The sequence below is a fragment of the Martes martes genome, assembly GCF_963455335.1.
Source record: "Martes martes genome assembly, chromosome: X".
Classification (NCBI taxonomy): Eukaryota; Metazoa; Chordata; class Mammalia; order Carnivora; family Mustelidae; genus Martes; species Martes martes.
Genome location: NC_137897.1, coordinates 77,443,044 through 77,458,594, shown reverse-complemented (window position 1 = coordinate 77,458,594; position 15,551 = coordinate 77,443,044). Strand labels below are relative to the sequence as shown.

At 42.9% G+C, this 15,551-nt stretch overlaps 1 protein-coding gene across 2 annotated transcripts in view; it reads left to right on the top strand.

Moving 5' to 3' along the window:
* The window catches only part of LOC308359972 (nuclear RNA export factor 2-like), a 52,964-nt gene that overhangs the window by 34,476 nt on the left and 2,937 nt on the right, over positions 1-15,551 (top strand). Inside the window, exons 5-21 of one of the 2 annotated variants that reach the window (XM_080831311.1) lie at positions 9,041-9,224; positions 9,458-9,611; positions 9,918-10,001; positions 10,115-10,219; positions 10,336-10,416; positions 10,537-10,606; positions 10,753-10,841; positions 10,961-11,068; positions 11,242-11,351; positions 13,165-13,201; positions 13,576-13,644; positions 13,731-13,786; positions 13,926-14,033; positions 14,154-14,212; positions 14,324-14,439; positions 14,532-14,574; positions 15,146-15,218. In XM_080831311.1, coding sequence (XP_080687437.1) covers positions 9,041-9,224; positions 9,458-9,611; positions 9,918-10,001; positions 10,115-10,219; positions 10,336-10,416; positions 10,537-10,606; positions 10,753-10,841; positions 10,961-11,068; positions 11,242-11,351; positions 13,165-13,201; positions 13,576-13,644; positions 13,731-13,786; positions 13,926-14,033; positions 14,154-14,212; positions 14,324-14,439; positions 14,532-14,574; positions 15,146-15,218 — 1,546 coding nt within the window. Of the gene's footprint in view, positions 1-9,040; positions 9,225-9,457; positions 9,612-9,917; positions 10,002-10,114; positions 10,220-10,335; positions 10,417-10,536; positions 10,637-10,752; positions 10,842-10,960; positions 11,069-11,241; positions 11,352-13,164; positions 13,202-13,575; positions 13,645-13,730; positions 13,787-13,925; positions 14,034-14,153; positions 14,213-14,323; positions 14,440-14,531; positions 14,575-15,145; positions 15,219-15,551 lie in introns of both variants that reach the window. The other variant, XM_080831310.1, reaches the window with a different exon arrangement.

Below are 15,551 nucleotides of genomic sequence, written 5' to 3'. Positions count from 1 at the left end.
GGTTAAGCGACTGCCTTTGGCTTAGGTCATGATCCTGGAGTCCTGCATTGGGCTCCCTGCTCGGCAGGGAGTCTGCTTCTCCCGTTGACCTCTCTCCTCTCATGCTCTCTCTCTCTCATTCCCTTTCTCTCTCTCAAATAAATAAATATAAATAAAATCTTTAAAAAAAAAAGACTTACTTTGTGGCCTTGGATGCAGTCTATTCCGGAGAATGTCCCGGTGCACTTGAGAAGAATATATGCTGTTCTTGGGGGAGTGTTTCATATATATTTGTTTGGCCCAATTAACCTATACTGTTGCTCAGGTCCTCTATTCCCTTATTGATCTTCTGTCTGGTTGTTCTATCTATTATTGAAAGTCAGGCATTATAGTCTCCTACTATTATTGTGTTGCTGTCTATTTACCCCTTCAATTTTATCAAAGATTGCTTCATATATTTAGGAACTCTGTAGTTTAGTCCATACATATGTAAATAATTGTCATATCATCTTGGTGAATTGATCCTTTTACTATTATATAATGTCCTTCTTTGTCTTTTTTGGCAGTTTTTTACTTAAGGTATGTTTTGTCTGGTACTAGTATAGCCACTGCTGCTCTCTTTTGGTTATTATTTGCATAGAATATCTTTTTCCACGCTTTCAGTTCCAGCTTCTGTATGTCCTTAGATTTAAAGTGAATCTCTTGTAGACAGCATATATTTGGATCAAGTTTTTTTTAATCTATTTGGCCAATCTGTGTCTTTTGACTGAGGAGATGAATCCATTTACATTTAAAGCAATAACTGATGGGGAAGGACTTACTATTGCCATGTTGTTCATTATTTTCTGTATGTCTTGTAGCTTTTTTGTCCCTACTTTCTTATCTCACTGTCTCCCTCTGTATTTAATTGATGTTTTGTAGTGATATAGTTTGATTCCCTTCTCATATATTCTATAGATTTTTTTTTCTTTGTGGTTATCATTATAGTTACATAAAACATCTTAAAGTTATAGCATTTGTTTTAAATTGATAACAGTTTAACTTAAATTGCATACAAAAACTTAACTGCTTTACACCTCCACCTGCCCTACATTTTGCTATTGAAGTTGCGCATTACATCTTCATATATTGTATATTCCTTAACACAGATTTATAGGTTTTTAAAAATATTTGTCATTTAAATTCTCATTGTCATTTAATGCACCAAAATTACAATAGTACAGGTTACTCTATTGGCCCATGTATTTACCTTTATTTCAGAATCTAATATTTTCACACAGCATAGTGTGTCTGTCTACTATCCTTTTATTTTAACTTGGACTCCCTTTAGTATTTCTTTTTTTTTTTAATTAAATTTTTTATTTATTTTCAGTGTAACAGTATTCATTGTTTTTTCACCACACCCAGTGCTCCATGCAATCTGTGCCCTCCCTAATACCCACCACCTGGTTCCCCCACCCTCCCACCCCGCCCCTTCAAAACCCTCAGGTTGTTTTTCAGAGTCCATAGTCTCTCATGGTTCACCTCCCCTTCCAATTTCCCTCAACTCCCTTCTCCTCTCCATCTACCCTTGTCCTCTATATTATTTGTTATGCTTTAGTATTTCTTGTAGAAGAATTCCAGTGATAATGAACTCCCTCAGCTTTTGTTTATCTGGAAAAGTTTTAATTTCTCCTTCATTTGTTAAAGGCAATTTGCCAGATACAGTATTCTTGGTTTACAGTTATTTTTTTTTATTTCAGTACTTAGAATATATCATCTCACTCCCTTCTAGCCTGCAATGTTTTAGCTGGCAAATCAACTGGTAATCTTATAAAAAGTTCCCTTGTACATGATACATTTCTTTTCTCTTGATGCTTACAAGATTTTCTCATTGTCTTTGACTTTGGGCAACTTGATAATGTAGTTTAGTGTGATTCTCTTTGAAGTCATCCTAATTGGAGTTTCTTCAGCTTCTTAAATCATCATGTTCATGTCTTTCCTCAGATGTAGGAAGTTTGGAACCATTATTTTTGCAAAAAAAGCTCTCTGCCCCTTTCTCTTTTCTTTCTGGGATTCCCCTACTGCATATATTGTTCTTCTTTATAATGCCTCATAAGTCCCATAGGTCTCCTTACTTTTCTTTATTCTTGTATCTTTTTGCTCCTCTGACTCAGTGATTTCAGATGACCTATCTTCATGTTCACTAATTATATCTTCTGCCTTACCAATTCTACCTTACAAATTTTCAGTTCTTGTATTTTGCAGCTCCAAAATTTTTACATTTTTTGTAGTTTCTATCATCTTGATGTACTCATTTTGTTCAGACATTGTTTTCTTTTTTCATCCAGTTATCTGTCAGTTTTCACTTTTAGCTTATTGAGCATCTTTAGGATATTTATTTTAAATTCTTTGTCAGACTGGGGGCACCTGGGTGGTTCAGTTCGTTAAGCCACTGCCTTTGGCTCAGGTCATGATCCTGGAATCCTGGGAATCCTGGGATCGAGTCCCGCATCAGGCTCCCAGCTCTGCAAGGTGTCCGCTTCTCCCTCTGACCTTCTCCCCTTTCATGCTCTCTCTCATTCTTTCTCAAATAAATAAATAAAATCTTTTTTAAAAATTCTTTGTCAGACTGCTCATAGATCTTCTTATTTTATAGTCAGTTTCTGGAGTTTTATTTTATTTATATTATTTATTTATTTTATTAATGTATTCATATTTACTTATTAATATTTATTAAATATTTATTAATATCATAATATATAAATATATTTATGTGAGTATATGGATGTTTATATTAATATGTACTTATTAATATTTAATATTTATTTATTATTTATATTATTTATTTAGTTTTATTTTATTTTTTTAGTTGGACCATATTTCACTGTTTCTTTATAGGTCTTGTAATTTTTTGCTGAGAGTTGGGCATTTGAAAAAGCAACCAGCTCTGCCAGTTGTTGTCTACAGGCTTCATTCAGGGGATGACCTTCACTAAGGTCAACCTAGCTGGAAGTTCTAGGACCTTTCATACCTTTCTTGTCTCTTGCTCTCCCTGGCATCTGCCTGTGAAACTGAAGCTCTCATTTACTGCTTGCTTCTGTTTTCAGCACTTTCTAAACTTTGATGCAAGCCCAGTAAGTTTTCTAATTTACACAAGACAAAAATTCATCCCGAATCAGCCCCCTAACAAGCCAGAATGTTGGATACATGGTCCACTCTTAATTCCATCCCAAGAGAGGAGAAGGAATATAGGCGGCTTCCTCCCAGTTGTTCTGTGGTATGTCACAAAGGCAAAGGGGCATGAACAATCCCACAAAACAACATGAATTTCACTACCTCTTTAGCTAAAATCCCTGGTTTTATAAGGGCTTGAATGCTGTATTTTTTCTGTTGACCTCCAGAGTCCTTACAGAGATATTCTTGTTCATATATTGTTGTTAACTCAGTGTCTCCGTGGGAGAAGGAAGCCTTGTAGCTTCCTAGTCAGTCTTGTTGCTGACATCACTCTGTAATATACAGTTTTGTATCCTGACTCTCTTTTCTTTCACATAGTGTCATAAGGTATCAGGAGTATTCTATCTTGCTTTTTGAGCCTGCCACTTGAACTCGAATTGTTTTTTTAGAAAAAGAGCATGAGTGGGATGGAAGGGCAGAGGGAGAGGGAGAGAGAGAATCTTAAGCAGCATGGAGCCTGACATGGGGCTTGATCTCACAGCTCTGAGATCATGACTTGAGCCAAAATCAAAAGTCAAACACTTAACCAACTGAGCTACCCAGGTGTCCCACCATTTTTTAAATAATAATACATTTTTAGCAAAAATACTGGAACTCAGAATGTAAGCCCCCTTTCAAACCGGTCTGTATGCCTGTATCAGAGTGTAAGCATTTTATTTTGGTTCTCTTAATTAGATCAATGAGGATTAACAACAATGAATGCAAATAACACCCATCCATCCTTTACTAAACACCAGATGATGTACTAAATACTGGCCTAATAATAGCTAACTTACTTACAGCATTTATTTGGTCACAGGCATTTCTCCAGGTGTTTTCCATGTATTTCCATATATTAACTTTATTTTCACAATTATGAGGCAAAACTGTTATTATTTTCAATTTAAGGGGAAAAAAAATAAGGTGAGTCACCATGAAGTCAAAGTTACTTTCCCTGGAACATAGAATTTAGCACTAGGATTCAAACCCTCGTTGATCTGACCTCTACTCCTGTGCCCATAACAAATGATGCATGACTCTGTGTTGGGGCTGAAATGAACACGGGGATGGTACCCAAAGTCCGGTGGATAATATTGCCTATGGTCTCTGGGACCAACACGACCTGAACTCTAGCCCTTCGTCCAAGAAACTCATCACTGTATGCTCTTCCCCTGTATGATCTCTCTTTTCTTAGACCGTAGGAACTCTTTCTCTGGTGTTCAGCTTGAAGATGAAGTAATAAAGACAGACAAGTTATACATGGAAAGAAAGAAAGGTTTCCAGAGAGGTGCATATTGCCAGGATGAATTCAGTTCCTCATAGGCTTTTCCCATTTGTGTTTCATTCTCTTCCCAATGATCACCCTCATCTTTCTGACCCGCACGTCCATCCCTTGGCCTTTCTGTTCTGTATGTCAGGTACCATGCCCCTTCTTTCCTATCCTTGATTCAAGGGACAATCATTTCTACCCCTCTTCTGTCAATATCAGCCACTCCCAGATCCCATTGTCTTTCTGTGTCAAAGAGCCTATAAAGCACAGCCATATAATTATAAGTATATATTTCAGCATAGGACATTTTGAGGTGAAATGTCTTGGTCAAAGTGTAAGAATGGTTAAGCATACTGTAGGAAATTGGACTCTCTTGCACTGTTAATGGAGAAATATATTGGTGTAAATATTCTTAGGAAATTGTCTCTTATGATTTAAAATGTGATGTGCTTCTTCTGGGAAGCTGTAGAGTACAGACTGAAATCTTGGAACTGTCCTAAATCCCAAGCCATGCTCCACTGGGTAATTTGGCTTCCCTCATTAGAAATACCTTATATAGAGAATTCTAATACTTTAAATTTGAAAATCAATTCAAATATTAAAATGCAAAGATGTAAACAATTAAAGAGCATATTAAAAACAAGAAGCAAAAATTAGATATATATAGTATATAATAAATGAAAAGAAAATGTACATTAGGTCCTGTTTTGTGTGGCAATGAACTTTCCAACATGATTTGAAATACATGTATCTGTAATCTAACTATATAAATGTATACAAATGTAATCTAATTATACAAATGTAAAACAGATAATATTAACACATGCCCATGCACACACACATGCTCACGCACACACTCTTGCTTTCCTCTGAGACAAGTACAGTACTGGCTGTCACAAAGCTGAGCACCCACAGACATGCATGTAGGTCCAGAACATTCTTCTTACACATACCAGCACCAGCTATATCTGCTAGATTTAAGGAAAGCCTCTCTTCATTTCTGCCACCAGTTTGCAAAATCCTCCTTTCCTCAGATCAGAAAAGCAGTAGTTTCAGCATTAATCAAGAGGAGGGTAATCAGCTCTAGATCTAACTGTACACTAGTGAAAAATACTAATTTTGCAAAAGACAAATTCAACACATGGTAGTTTTACAAGCAGTTTATGAAATAGTTCTGCAGCCCAATTTTTTTTCTGGAATAAGTAGATGTGGGTGGAAGTGGTTGAGATGTATGGATTCTCAAAAGTGGTTTTGTTTATCACAAATCTACATTGCCTACATTCATTTAACAAATACTAATTAAGCCCTGTTATATGCCAGACAATGCCACCTCAAAGTGACTCCTAATTGGAAAACTCTGTGATCCAAACAGATTTATCCATCTAGTTCAAGACCTATATCTCCGCTTGGTCCAAGGCACCTGGATTCGCCCAAGCAGGAGTGACTAACTCCTGCTCACAAAACATCATCCTTTGTCTGCTCACAGAAATTGGTCCTTGAGATCTAAAAGTCCACTAATAAAGGAGACGCAGCCCAGTAGCTGGAGGAACACTTAGGATGTGGAGGCAGACCAATCAATGAGGACACAATTTCTGCTCCACCACTGACTTGCCTGAGAAATCCTGGGAAATGTACCTAACCCCTGTGAGCCTAATATTCATGATCTAGAAAGGGACTGTGGATACAATCTGTGAGGAGGTCAAAAAAGTCTAGTGAGCCTGCCCAACTCTGATCAAGTATTGGTTCCCACTAGGCAAGTGTTGGTTTACTTCTCACCCTGTTCTTTCCCTACCACAGCAGGGACACCACTGTCATGTGCTCAATGGCATAGCAATGATGTAGGCAGAATTCCAAGTCAACACAAGAAGTACCATGTGAACACACATGATGTCATAAAGGATACTCACAACCGTTTCTTTGTGCGAGGATCAGTTAATACTATAGTAGAGACTGAGGGGAAATCCAGGCAGCCTGGGTGAAGGGCACCAACTGATTTCTGATGCTCCTGTTGTTATCTTTGATTTTGACACAACGACAGTGAGACAGGGATTGTGCTGAGATGCAAATCTTCAGTAAGTGGATATGCATGTGCACGAAAGTGTGTGTGTGTGATCTCTCTGATTTTTTAATCACATGCCCACTCTCCTATGAGATTCCCAAAACAAGGCTGTGATTGTGATTGCTTCTGTTGAATCACCTTCTTTAGGGAGGCCTCTGGTCCTGTTTAGACTTAGCTGGTCAGTCTGGGGATTGCTATAACTGTTAGGTAGCTCATTTTTAACACTTCCCCCTTGACAACATTATTTCTGAAGTAATGTCAGTTCTCAAAGATGATTCTGATGCTCCGTACACTGTATGTTGACTATGGACCATTATTCCTCTTTCTAATATTTGATTGTTTCCTTTCATCGGTGGATTTTTATGAAAACACGTTGTTTTCCTGGGATTCTCCAAAGGTCACTAATAAGGTTTCTCTTTGTTGTTGTTATTGTTGTTTAGTATCATTATGAACTCATGGCTTTTTAACATGTCGATGGGCTTCAAACCATTGTTTTGAGCAGAAGAGTGAAATGATTTATGTTCTTCTCTTGGGCTGAAAACAGACGGTAAGGGAACAAGGATGAAAATAGAAGGACCAGTTGGAAGACAGTATAATCCAGGAGATAGATGTTGAGGTCTTGGCCAGGGTGGTAATAATGGTGGTGGTGAGAAATGGCTAGATTATGGATGTACTGGAGAGAGGAGGCAAGAGAATTTCCTGAACAGTTGGGTGTGGAGTGAGAGAGAGCGAGCACTCCAGGCCACTTCCAAGTTTTGAGGACTGAGCCATTGGCATTTCAGCATCAAATGCTCTGCCCATGTTTAATTCCACTTCCAGCGCCACACAGGGAACGTCCCAAAGGTTGTGAGTAGCAGGGTGTCATGACATCAAGGCCACACACTGAAAGCAGTGACTCTCCAGAGGAATTAATCTGAGGCATGGTTGTAATCAGTACATCATGGAGCAATCACCAGTGAACAGATTTTTACTCATAACTGTGCCCTAAGACAGCATGGAGTAATTAAGTTACAAAATACACAACACACAAACTGAGAGAGCCTTAAATATTAGAACCCAAAAGGAAGCTCTTTTCTACTAGTCTAGGTACCTTAATTCTCCCCTCACTGCCTACCCAAACCACTAGCATTATTATCTTCTGTTTCACTGTTTCAGTTGAATGTGGTAAAAATAAAATACCCTTAGTGAATCCACTGTGGGAGAGAGAATTGGGCCTCTTACTTCTGTAGATACCAGAAAATTTCCAAATCTTTCCATATGTAAATTATATATGTTGGCAGGGAGTATTTGCAGGGGGAATGGTGAATATCAATACAACTCCTAGGAGTGAATACAGGATGAAATAGCACCAAGACACTAAGTGTACTTGTGGTTACAATATCCAAGAAAGTAGAAGTCAGATCAAAGGAAATTGATAAGAGAAAGAAAAAGGCACTACATAATAATAAAAGGATCAGTACACTGGGGAGTCATAATGATCCTAAATGTGTATGGGCCAAACAACAGAGACTCAAAGTACATGAAACAAAAAAACTAAGAGAGCTGAAAGGAGAAATAACCACATCCATAATTATAGTTGGGGCCTTCAGCAGCCCCCTCCCATTTAGCAAGGGATAAAATTACTAGAGACAAAACCAGCAAGGATATAGGAGATCTGAATAACACAATAAACAGGATCTATGTGACATAAATATAGTACTCCAACCAATGACAGCAAAGCACATCCCCCCTCGATATCTATCTAATATTCATCAAGTTACAGCATCTCCTGGACCATCAAACAAACCTCAACAAATTTTAAGAGAATTGAAATCACACAGGGCGTGTTCTCTAACCATAATGGACCCATGTTAGAAATCAATAATATAACGAAAAAAGAATCCCTGCACACTTGGAAATGGTAGTTGACATATCATCCCAGTTTGTAATTCAGATCCTTGTTATAGAGGAGCTGAGGTTAGGAAGAGTTGTCCCCTCACCTGAAAGGCATTTCAGGCTGGGCAAAAAGAAAACTCACTCTGGGTATTTCAAACTGAGTATTGCTGACAACAAGGCTGGAGGGAGGGGAACAGCTTAGGAGGCTGTTACATAAGTCCCACCTGACATTAAAGCTTGAACTACACCAGCAAAGGAAGTACAGCTTGCAGAGTGTTAGTGGGATCAGTTTGGTGGCTGACTGAATTTGGGAAGCAGAGAAAGAATGCTTCCCTGGTATTGGTGTGGTATTTAGACAAGCCTGAAAGAAGGCACAATTCAGATGTCTTCCTAGTGTATGCATAGATCTCTGTTTCTTTAAAAGGTTCAATACAGTTTCTTCCTCCTCCTCCTCTCCCAAGATCCTCCCCTGATAGTGCCATCTGTCAAATAAGGCTCTCCTATCTGGACAAGCAGAGGAGTTTTCTTTCTGGGGTTTGGGGGATTGGACCCTTAGGGCAGGTTGACACTTTGCTTGCCCTACCATGGTGTTAGCCTAAGATGGGTACATGGTAAGTGGACCACTTACATGTCTTCAATCTTGTCTTTTTTCCCCTTTTGAGAATACAATGATGGTGATAGCTCACCTCAAGGAAGAAAGAAAGTTTGGAGTTCATTCCGAAGTAATTTTGTCAAGAGGAACCCTCATTATGAATGTGGTGGATATGAGCCTCAGCCTTCATACCTCCAGGAGAATGATGGAAATGTGTTGGTGAGGGATGTCCAAGAGGACCCCAAAATAAGACAGTAAGTGACCAGGCAGACTGGTTTGCATGTAGCAGCCCCTGGGACTAGGTGACTCTTTCACTCTCCCTGGTCTTCTTTTTCTTCTCTCACTGGAAAACTGAAGGATGCCAGAAGTGGAATAATGGTTAAGTGATCCTAATTGTATTCCTAGTGACAGAAAGGTGAGGGTGTATAGAAGAAGACTTTCTTAGTATTTATGGCCCTACCTTTGTCTTTCCAATTCTCCTCCACAGCACTCCCTATAGCATCCGGCGCAACAAGAGGAGAGTGAAATGGCAAAATGAAGGCCATATCCATATTACTGTGTGGAGAGATAGAAAAACTCTGAAGAGAGAAATTGAGGAGAACACACAAGATGGAAACCCAGGGAAATGGTTCAAAATCAACGTGAGTGTCTTGGCAAGGTCTGCATTAGATAAACTATCCTGAAACCTTATTAAAAAAAAAAGGAAGACCACATTAAACAACCTTACATCAATTATTTGGAGGAGAGCTTTCCAATGGAGATTTCTCTTCATCAGAGGGTCTAGGAAATCCATATTTGGCACAAAAATAAGAAATAATGCCAGTGGTCCCTTCTTTCAAAGTCCTATGCAGCTCAATAGAAGGTCAGATAAAAACGCTGTTTGGTCTGTTTCCAGCTTTAATTCTATGTTGTCTCTCCTCACTCCCATCCCTTCTTCTCACCTTTAGATTCCCTATGGGAGAAAGTATGACAAGACATGGCTAATGAATTCAATCCAGAGCCATTGCAGTGTCCCCTTCACTCCAATGGATGTAAGAGAAGATGGTGAAGCCAGATGAGCGGGCACAGGGAAGTGTGGGTGGGGGAAGCCAACTGAGCCAAAAGACTCTATCTCCAAAATTATTGTTGCCTCCCTCTCCTGCAGTTTCACTACATGAAAAACCAGGCTCGGTTCTTTGTCCAGGGTGTTGGCACTGCCTCTGCACTGAAAGATGTCAGCTGCAAGATTTATGATGAGGAGAACCGAAAGGTATGTGTTGAGGGCATTACCTCTCCCTAGTCCTGGGGCAGGAAGAAAGGGCAGGGGCTGGTCGTCTTCTTTGGAATGAAAGTTCTTGATGTTTATCCCACCTCTCCTTCCTGCAGATATCTCTTTTTGTCAATCCCTCCTCTGTACCCTACTCTGTGAGGTATAAGTTGGAGCCAGAAGAAATGGAGCAGCTAAAGGTAATGCAGACTCAAGGCCCATTGTGTGCCCACACCCAGACCCACCTCTTCTTCCTCCAGCCCCTGATTTCCCTATCCCCACCAGAGCCTCCCAGTGGCTCTCTGCGTCTCTCTCTGCAGCTGACCGTGAGCAAACGCTATGACATCTCCCAGCAAGCTCTTGACCTCCAGAGTCTCCGCTTTGACCCAGGTACACTTGACAGCAGTAATTCTAGGGCAGGTGAGGGCACAGGGATCTTTCTGGGAGGGAGACTGAGGGATGGCGATGTGGGGAGGGTTTGGGCTAGTCCTGGACCGCTCTCAGCCTTCTGATTGCCTCCTCTCGGCTTCCTGAAGACTTGGTGGGCCATGATATAGATATAATCCTGAACCGAAGAAACTGCATGGCTGCCACCCTGCAGATCATTGAAGAGAATTACCCTGAGGTGAGACCTTGGGCCCAGTGCTGGTATTAATGGTAGGGTGTGGGACACATGGGGTGGAGGACAGAGTTGTCTCTGAGTCCCTGGTAGTAACTGTCACTCTAACTCTTCTTCACCAACAGCTGTTGTCCTTGAACTTGAGCAACAACAAACTGTATGGGCTGGATGGCCTGTCTGACATTATAGAGATGGCCCCCACAGTCAAGAACCTGAACCTCTCCAAAAATGAGGTGGGAAGAGGGAGCCAAATCAAAGTTGGGGTTAACAGTGGGTGGTAGTGCTCATCAGAGTAATGACAGGAGGCAACAGAAGGTACCTGTGTGGAAAGGTGGGAGCTTGCGTGCAGGGCCTGTGTGTTTCTTTCCCTGGGAATCTTTTCCAGTTTCTTCCCCATATTTCTCAGCTGAACTTGGTGTGGGAGTTAAACAAGATGAAAGGACTGGAGCTGGAAGAGCTTTGGCTAGAAGGAAACCCCTTGTGTGACACCTTTCCAGACGAGTCCACCTACATAAGGTCAGTGTGAACACCCCTCACGCTTCCTGGGAACCCTCGGTCCTGGGAGCCTGAACTGTCCCTGAGAATGCATGTATGCCGGAAGCTACAACCCTAGTCCTCTAGAAGGACCATAGGTCCCACCTACTCCTCTTTCTGTGTCCTTCAGCTGTAAGGAGTTTCCTTCCTCTGAACTGCTCACCTGCTCTCCTCGTCTGGAGTCTGTTTTCACCTCTCTGCAGTCGGAGTTCTTTTTCTTTTTTTTTAAAAACCATCTTTTAAAAATTTTTTTATTTAAATTCAATTTAGTTAACATTTAATGCATTATTATTTTCAGGGGAAGAATTTAGTGATTCATCAGTTACATATAACACCCAGTGCTCATTACATCAAGTGCCCTCCTTATGCTTTCAGTGTTCTTTAGAATGCCCTCCAAGAGTGTGCTCCAAGAAGCAAGTCTCCTCCTCCTCACCAGGACCAGGAGGGACCAGACTTGAGCCAGATGTTAGTGCTTTGAACTGAGAAGGGTCCTCCAGTCCAGGGCCTCAGTGCTGAGACAGGCTTTCCTACTCCCTGCTGAGATGGAGTTTCCCTCCCTTGTTCTGAGAGGGGACCTCCTTCTCTTACTCCAAAAGGGTTACCCTCTCTAATTTCAGGCTACCGTGGTGGCTTTCCTGCCCCATGCTGAGGCCAAGGTCCTGGAGTCCTACCATCACGATATCCATTCCTCTGACCCAATGCCAGTAGTAAGGCCCTGCTTGGGAGAAACCAGGGTTCCGGAGTCAATGGGACAGAAATGGGTGACTGCCAGTGAGCAGAGGCCTTTCTGAGGCAGGAATGGAAGGCAGAGGGCAGAGGTGCTTGAGGAGACAGAAGGACAAGCCTCTCAGAGGCACTGCCCCCTCCTTTCCCTCCACACATCACATCTCTGCAACTGATCCTTCAGAGAAGCCCTGGGTAGTCCCACACAGATATGATTCCTCAGGCTAGGAATCAACTAAGACAGGCACACGTGCACAGGGTCCATCAGGAGGGAAGGCAATGATCATGAGAGGGGATGACAGACCCTCAGCCCCATGCTGACCTAGGGGTTGACCCTATACTCCCTCTGGGGAAAATCTCCTGCCCCTGTGGTTGTCTCGTTCCCCAGCTCAGACTGAGCTCACACAGGTGACAAAGTTTCATCCAGCATGCAGTGGGCCCCCAACCCAACACCTGCATGTTTTCCATTCCTACCTTGGGTGCCAGGGCCTGCCAGGGCAGATGAAGGATAGGACTGCAGCCAGGGAGCCATTTCCCCATTCTTCTCTCTTTTTCCTGATCCCTACCACCATGGTAGAGTTTCTTTCCCCTCCCTTGGCTTTGCTTTCTCTTCCTCCTTAGTCTCTGATTCCATTATGTCTCTCCTACCTCTCCCCTCCTACATTCATTCCCTCTTCTGTCTTCATCCCCCACCTCCCTCCCTGCCTCCTGGGCCTTGCCTCACACACCTCCCTGCCCCAACATCCTGGGACATCCCTGGGGCATATCAGGGTCTTGCAGGATGCTAGACCCCTAGTGATGTAGCAGAGCTCTGGGCTCCCATTCAATTCCCTCTTCTCTCAGGAGTCTTCAGTGGGGATTTGGAGGAAGGAAGGGAGGCAGGGAGGGGAAGTCATCCCTGGAGCCTGAGCTCCAAATGTTGCTTCTGGTGGCACTGAAGAAGGGAGTCAGAGCAGTCTAGGTGGAAGCTACCCAGTGGAAAGGAGAGGGAGGGAAGGGAGGGAAGGGGCAGGAGGGAGGCTTCGCAACTCTGACCTATCAGTCACTTCTTTCTATTTTGGATTTTGGACAGTGCCATCAAGGATTGCTTTCCTAAGTTGTTACGCCTGGTAAGTGACTACACTCATCATTGTCTCTTACTAACGTTGATCACTACCACACCTTTGGGTGTTCTCTAGATGACATGTTTGTGTCAGACCCTTATCCATTTTAGGGTACCAGGACTCCTGAAAATGACATGGGTAAGTTCTCTGGAAAAATGTGTGCGCGCACACACACACACGACAGGAAAAAGTTGCATATAATAGTAAATACTTTCCAGACATCATGTTGAAGACACACGCTGTAATCTTGTCCATGTAATTTCCAGTGTGCTTTCATACCTAACCTCTGACCCTCACCCTCTCTTGGGCTCATCTTTTCCCCTGATCATCCAGGGCCACCTCCCTGGTCTCCACTGCTGACTTCTTCTTCCCTTCTCCAGGATGGCCAGGAGTTATCACCACCAGTTATCACTGATACTGACACACCCTGCTTGTTAAAGCCCTGCAAGGTGAGGGAAAATTGATCAAACAACATTTGGGCTATTACAAGGGAGGTTTTATCAGCCACATAGTCTCAAATTTTTTTTGATTCTAGGAAAGTTACAAAGGATCTGATGCACTGAAGAGTCTAGTCCTGCAATTCCTGCAGCAGTAAGTACTCCTGGGAATCTGGAGAAGGGGATGGCTAGGACGGGTGAGGCCACCCAAGCTCAGAACTGCTGACTGGGTCTGGAAATCTCATTTGGGGTCCAGACCACAGAGATAGACTGTCCTCATTACTCTCCCACAGGTACTATTTCATCTATGATTCTGGAGACCGTCAGGATCTCCTCGGTGCCTACCATGATGAGGCCTGCTTCTCCCTGGTCATTCCCTTAAACCCCAAGGACCCAGGCCCGTAAGTAGCAAAGCCCAGTCTCTGTTCCTGAGCTCTGTGGCTCCCCAGCAGACACAGGGAAGCTCCTGGAATCACCCACACTGGCCACACCACCAATTTCTGTTCTTCTTTCTCTGCTAGAAGCAGCTTGTGGGAGTACTTCAAGGAAAGCAGGAATATGAAGAAGCCCAAGGACTCCTGTGCGTATGTGATGAGGAAGATTGGGCAGGGAGACAGGGTGTGCAGGGGTTAACTATTATGGCCCAGAGTGTGGCGACCCCTGAACTTCGCTTGCTTCTCCTCTCCCCCAGCCCTGTGTGTTCAGCCGCTAAAGCACACAAAATATAACATCGTGGGCTCCCTCTGTGTGCTGCCCAAAACACAGCACGATCTCAGCTCCTTCTTGGTTGACATGTGGTTCCAGACGGTAGGCACCTTCTTCCTCCCAAGGGCAGCCCCAGAAAGCCATGGGTGGGTAGGAAGTATAGGTGACTTGGCACCTGTGATCTTCCCTTTCAGGAGACGATGCTCTGTTTCACTGTCCATGGGGTGTTCAAGGAAGGTGAGTGTGCATAGAGTCCCTCCCCAGATGTCCCACTGCTCCCTCCCCGCTGGCTGGGCTCCCTCTCAGAACTGTCCCAGCTTCCCTGATCCCTTTCCTTCTCTTCCTATTCCCACTGTGTTCTGCCTCCACTCTGTCCCCAAACCATCCTGGTCTGAACTGGATCTATGCTGGTCTGCCCCACACAGCTTGGGCATTAAGGACACAGTCTGTGGAGTTTCATGGCTGTCATCCCAGATGCTTATTCCGAGAACTACTTGGGGTGTTTACTTAACCTCTAAGTTTCCTCGTTTGCAAAATGGAGCTAATAATGCCCACCTCTCAGAAAACTGTGAAAAATGAATCAAATGAAGTTGTGGAGTGGTTGTCACAGCACCTGCCACCTAGTGGAGGCCTTGTAACTGGGAGTAGACTGTCCCTACTGTTGGCATCCCCATACCAGACACCCTGACTCCCAGTGAACAATAGTTCCCTTCAGCATGAGTATCAGGTCAGACCCTGACTAGGGAACACTGTGTGGGCATGTGACATATGTGTGACTCTAAGAGGGTATTGTTGTTTGTTGTTGAAGTGGAGGGAAAGTCTCAGGGTTCTGTTCGTGCCTTCACCAGGACTTTCATCACCATCCCTGCTGGCAATTTTAGGTGAGTGCTACGTTGTAGGTGGGAATGCTCATCCCAGCCTGGGCTCAGGGTTGTGGGAGCATGGTGGTGAAGACATCTTGGTTTTCTCACTATTGTGGAAAGCCAACAGGTAGATCCAAGAAGCAGTCTAGTGTGGTGGTTAAGAGTATGGGTTCTGGAGTTAGAGCACTGGGTTCTCTTCTTGACCCCAGCACTCACTGGCGTCACATGACCTCTCTGTGACACATTGTCTTCATTGGAAAATGGGGATTAGCTGCCCATTCCCTTAGGCTATTGTAAGGGTTAGATGTGGGTGTAAAATCATCCCTGGGTTGCAGGTTAAGTACACATCTA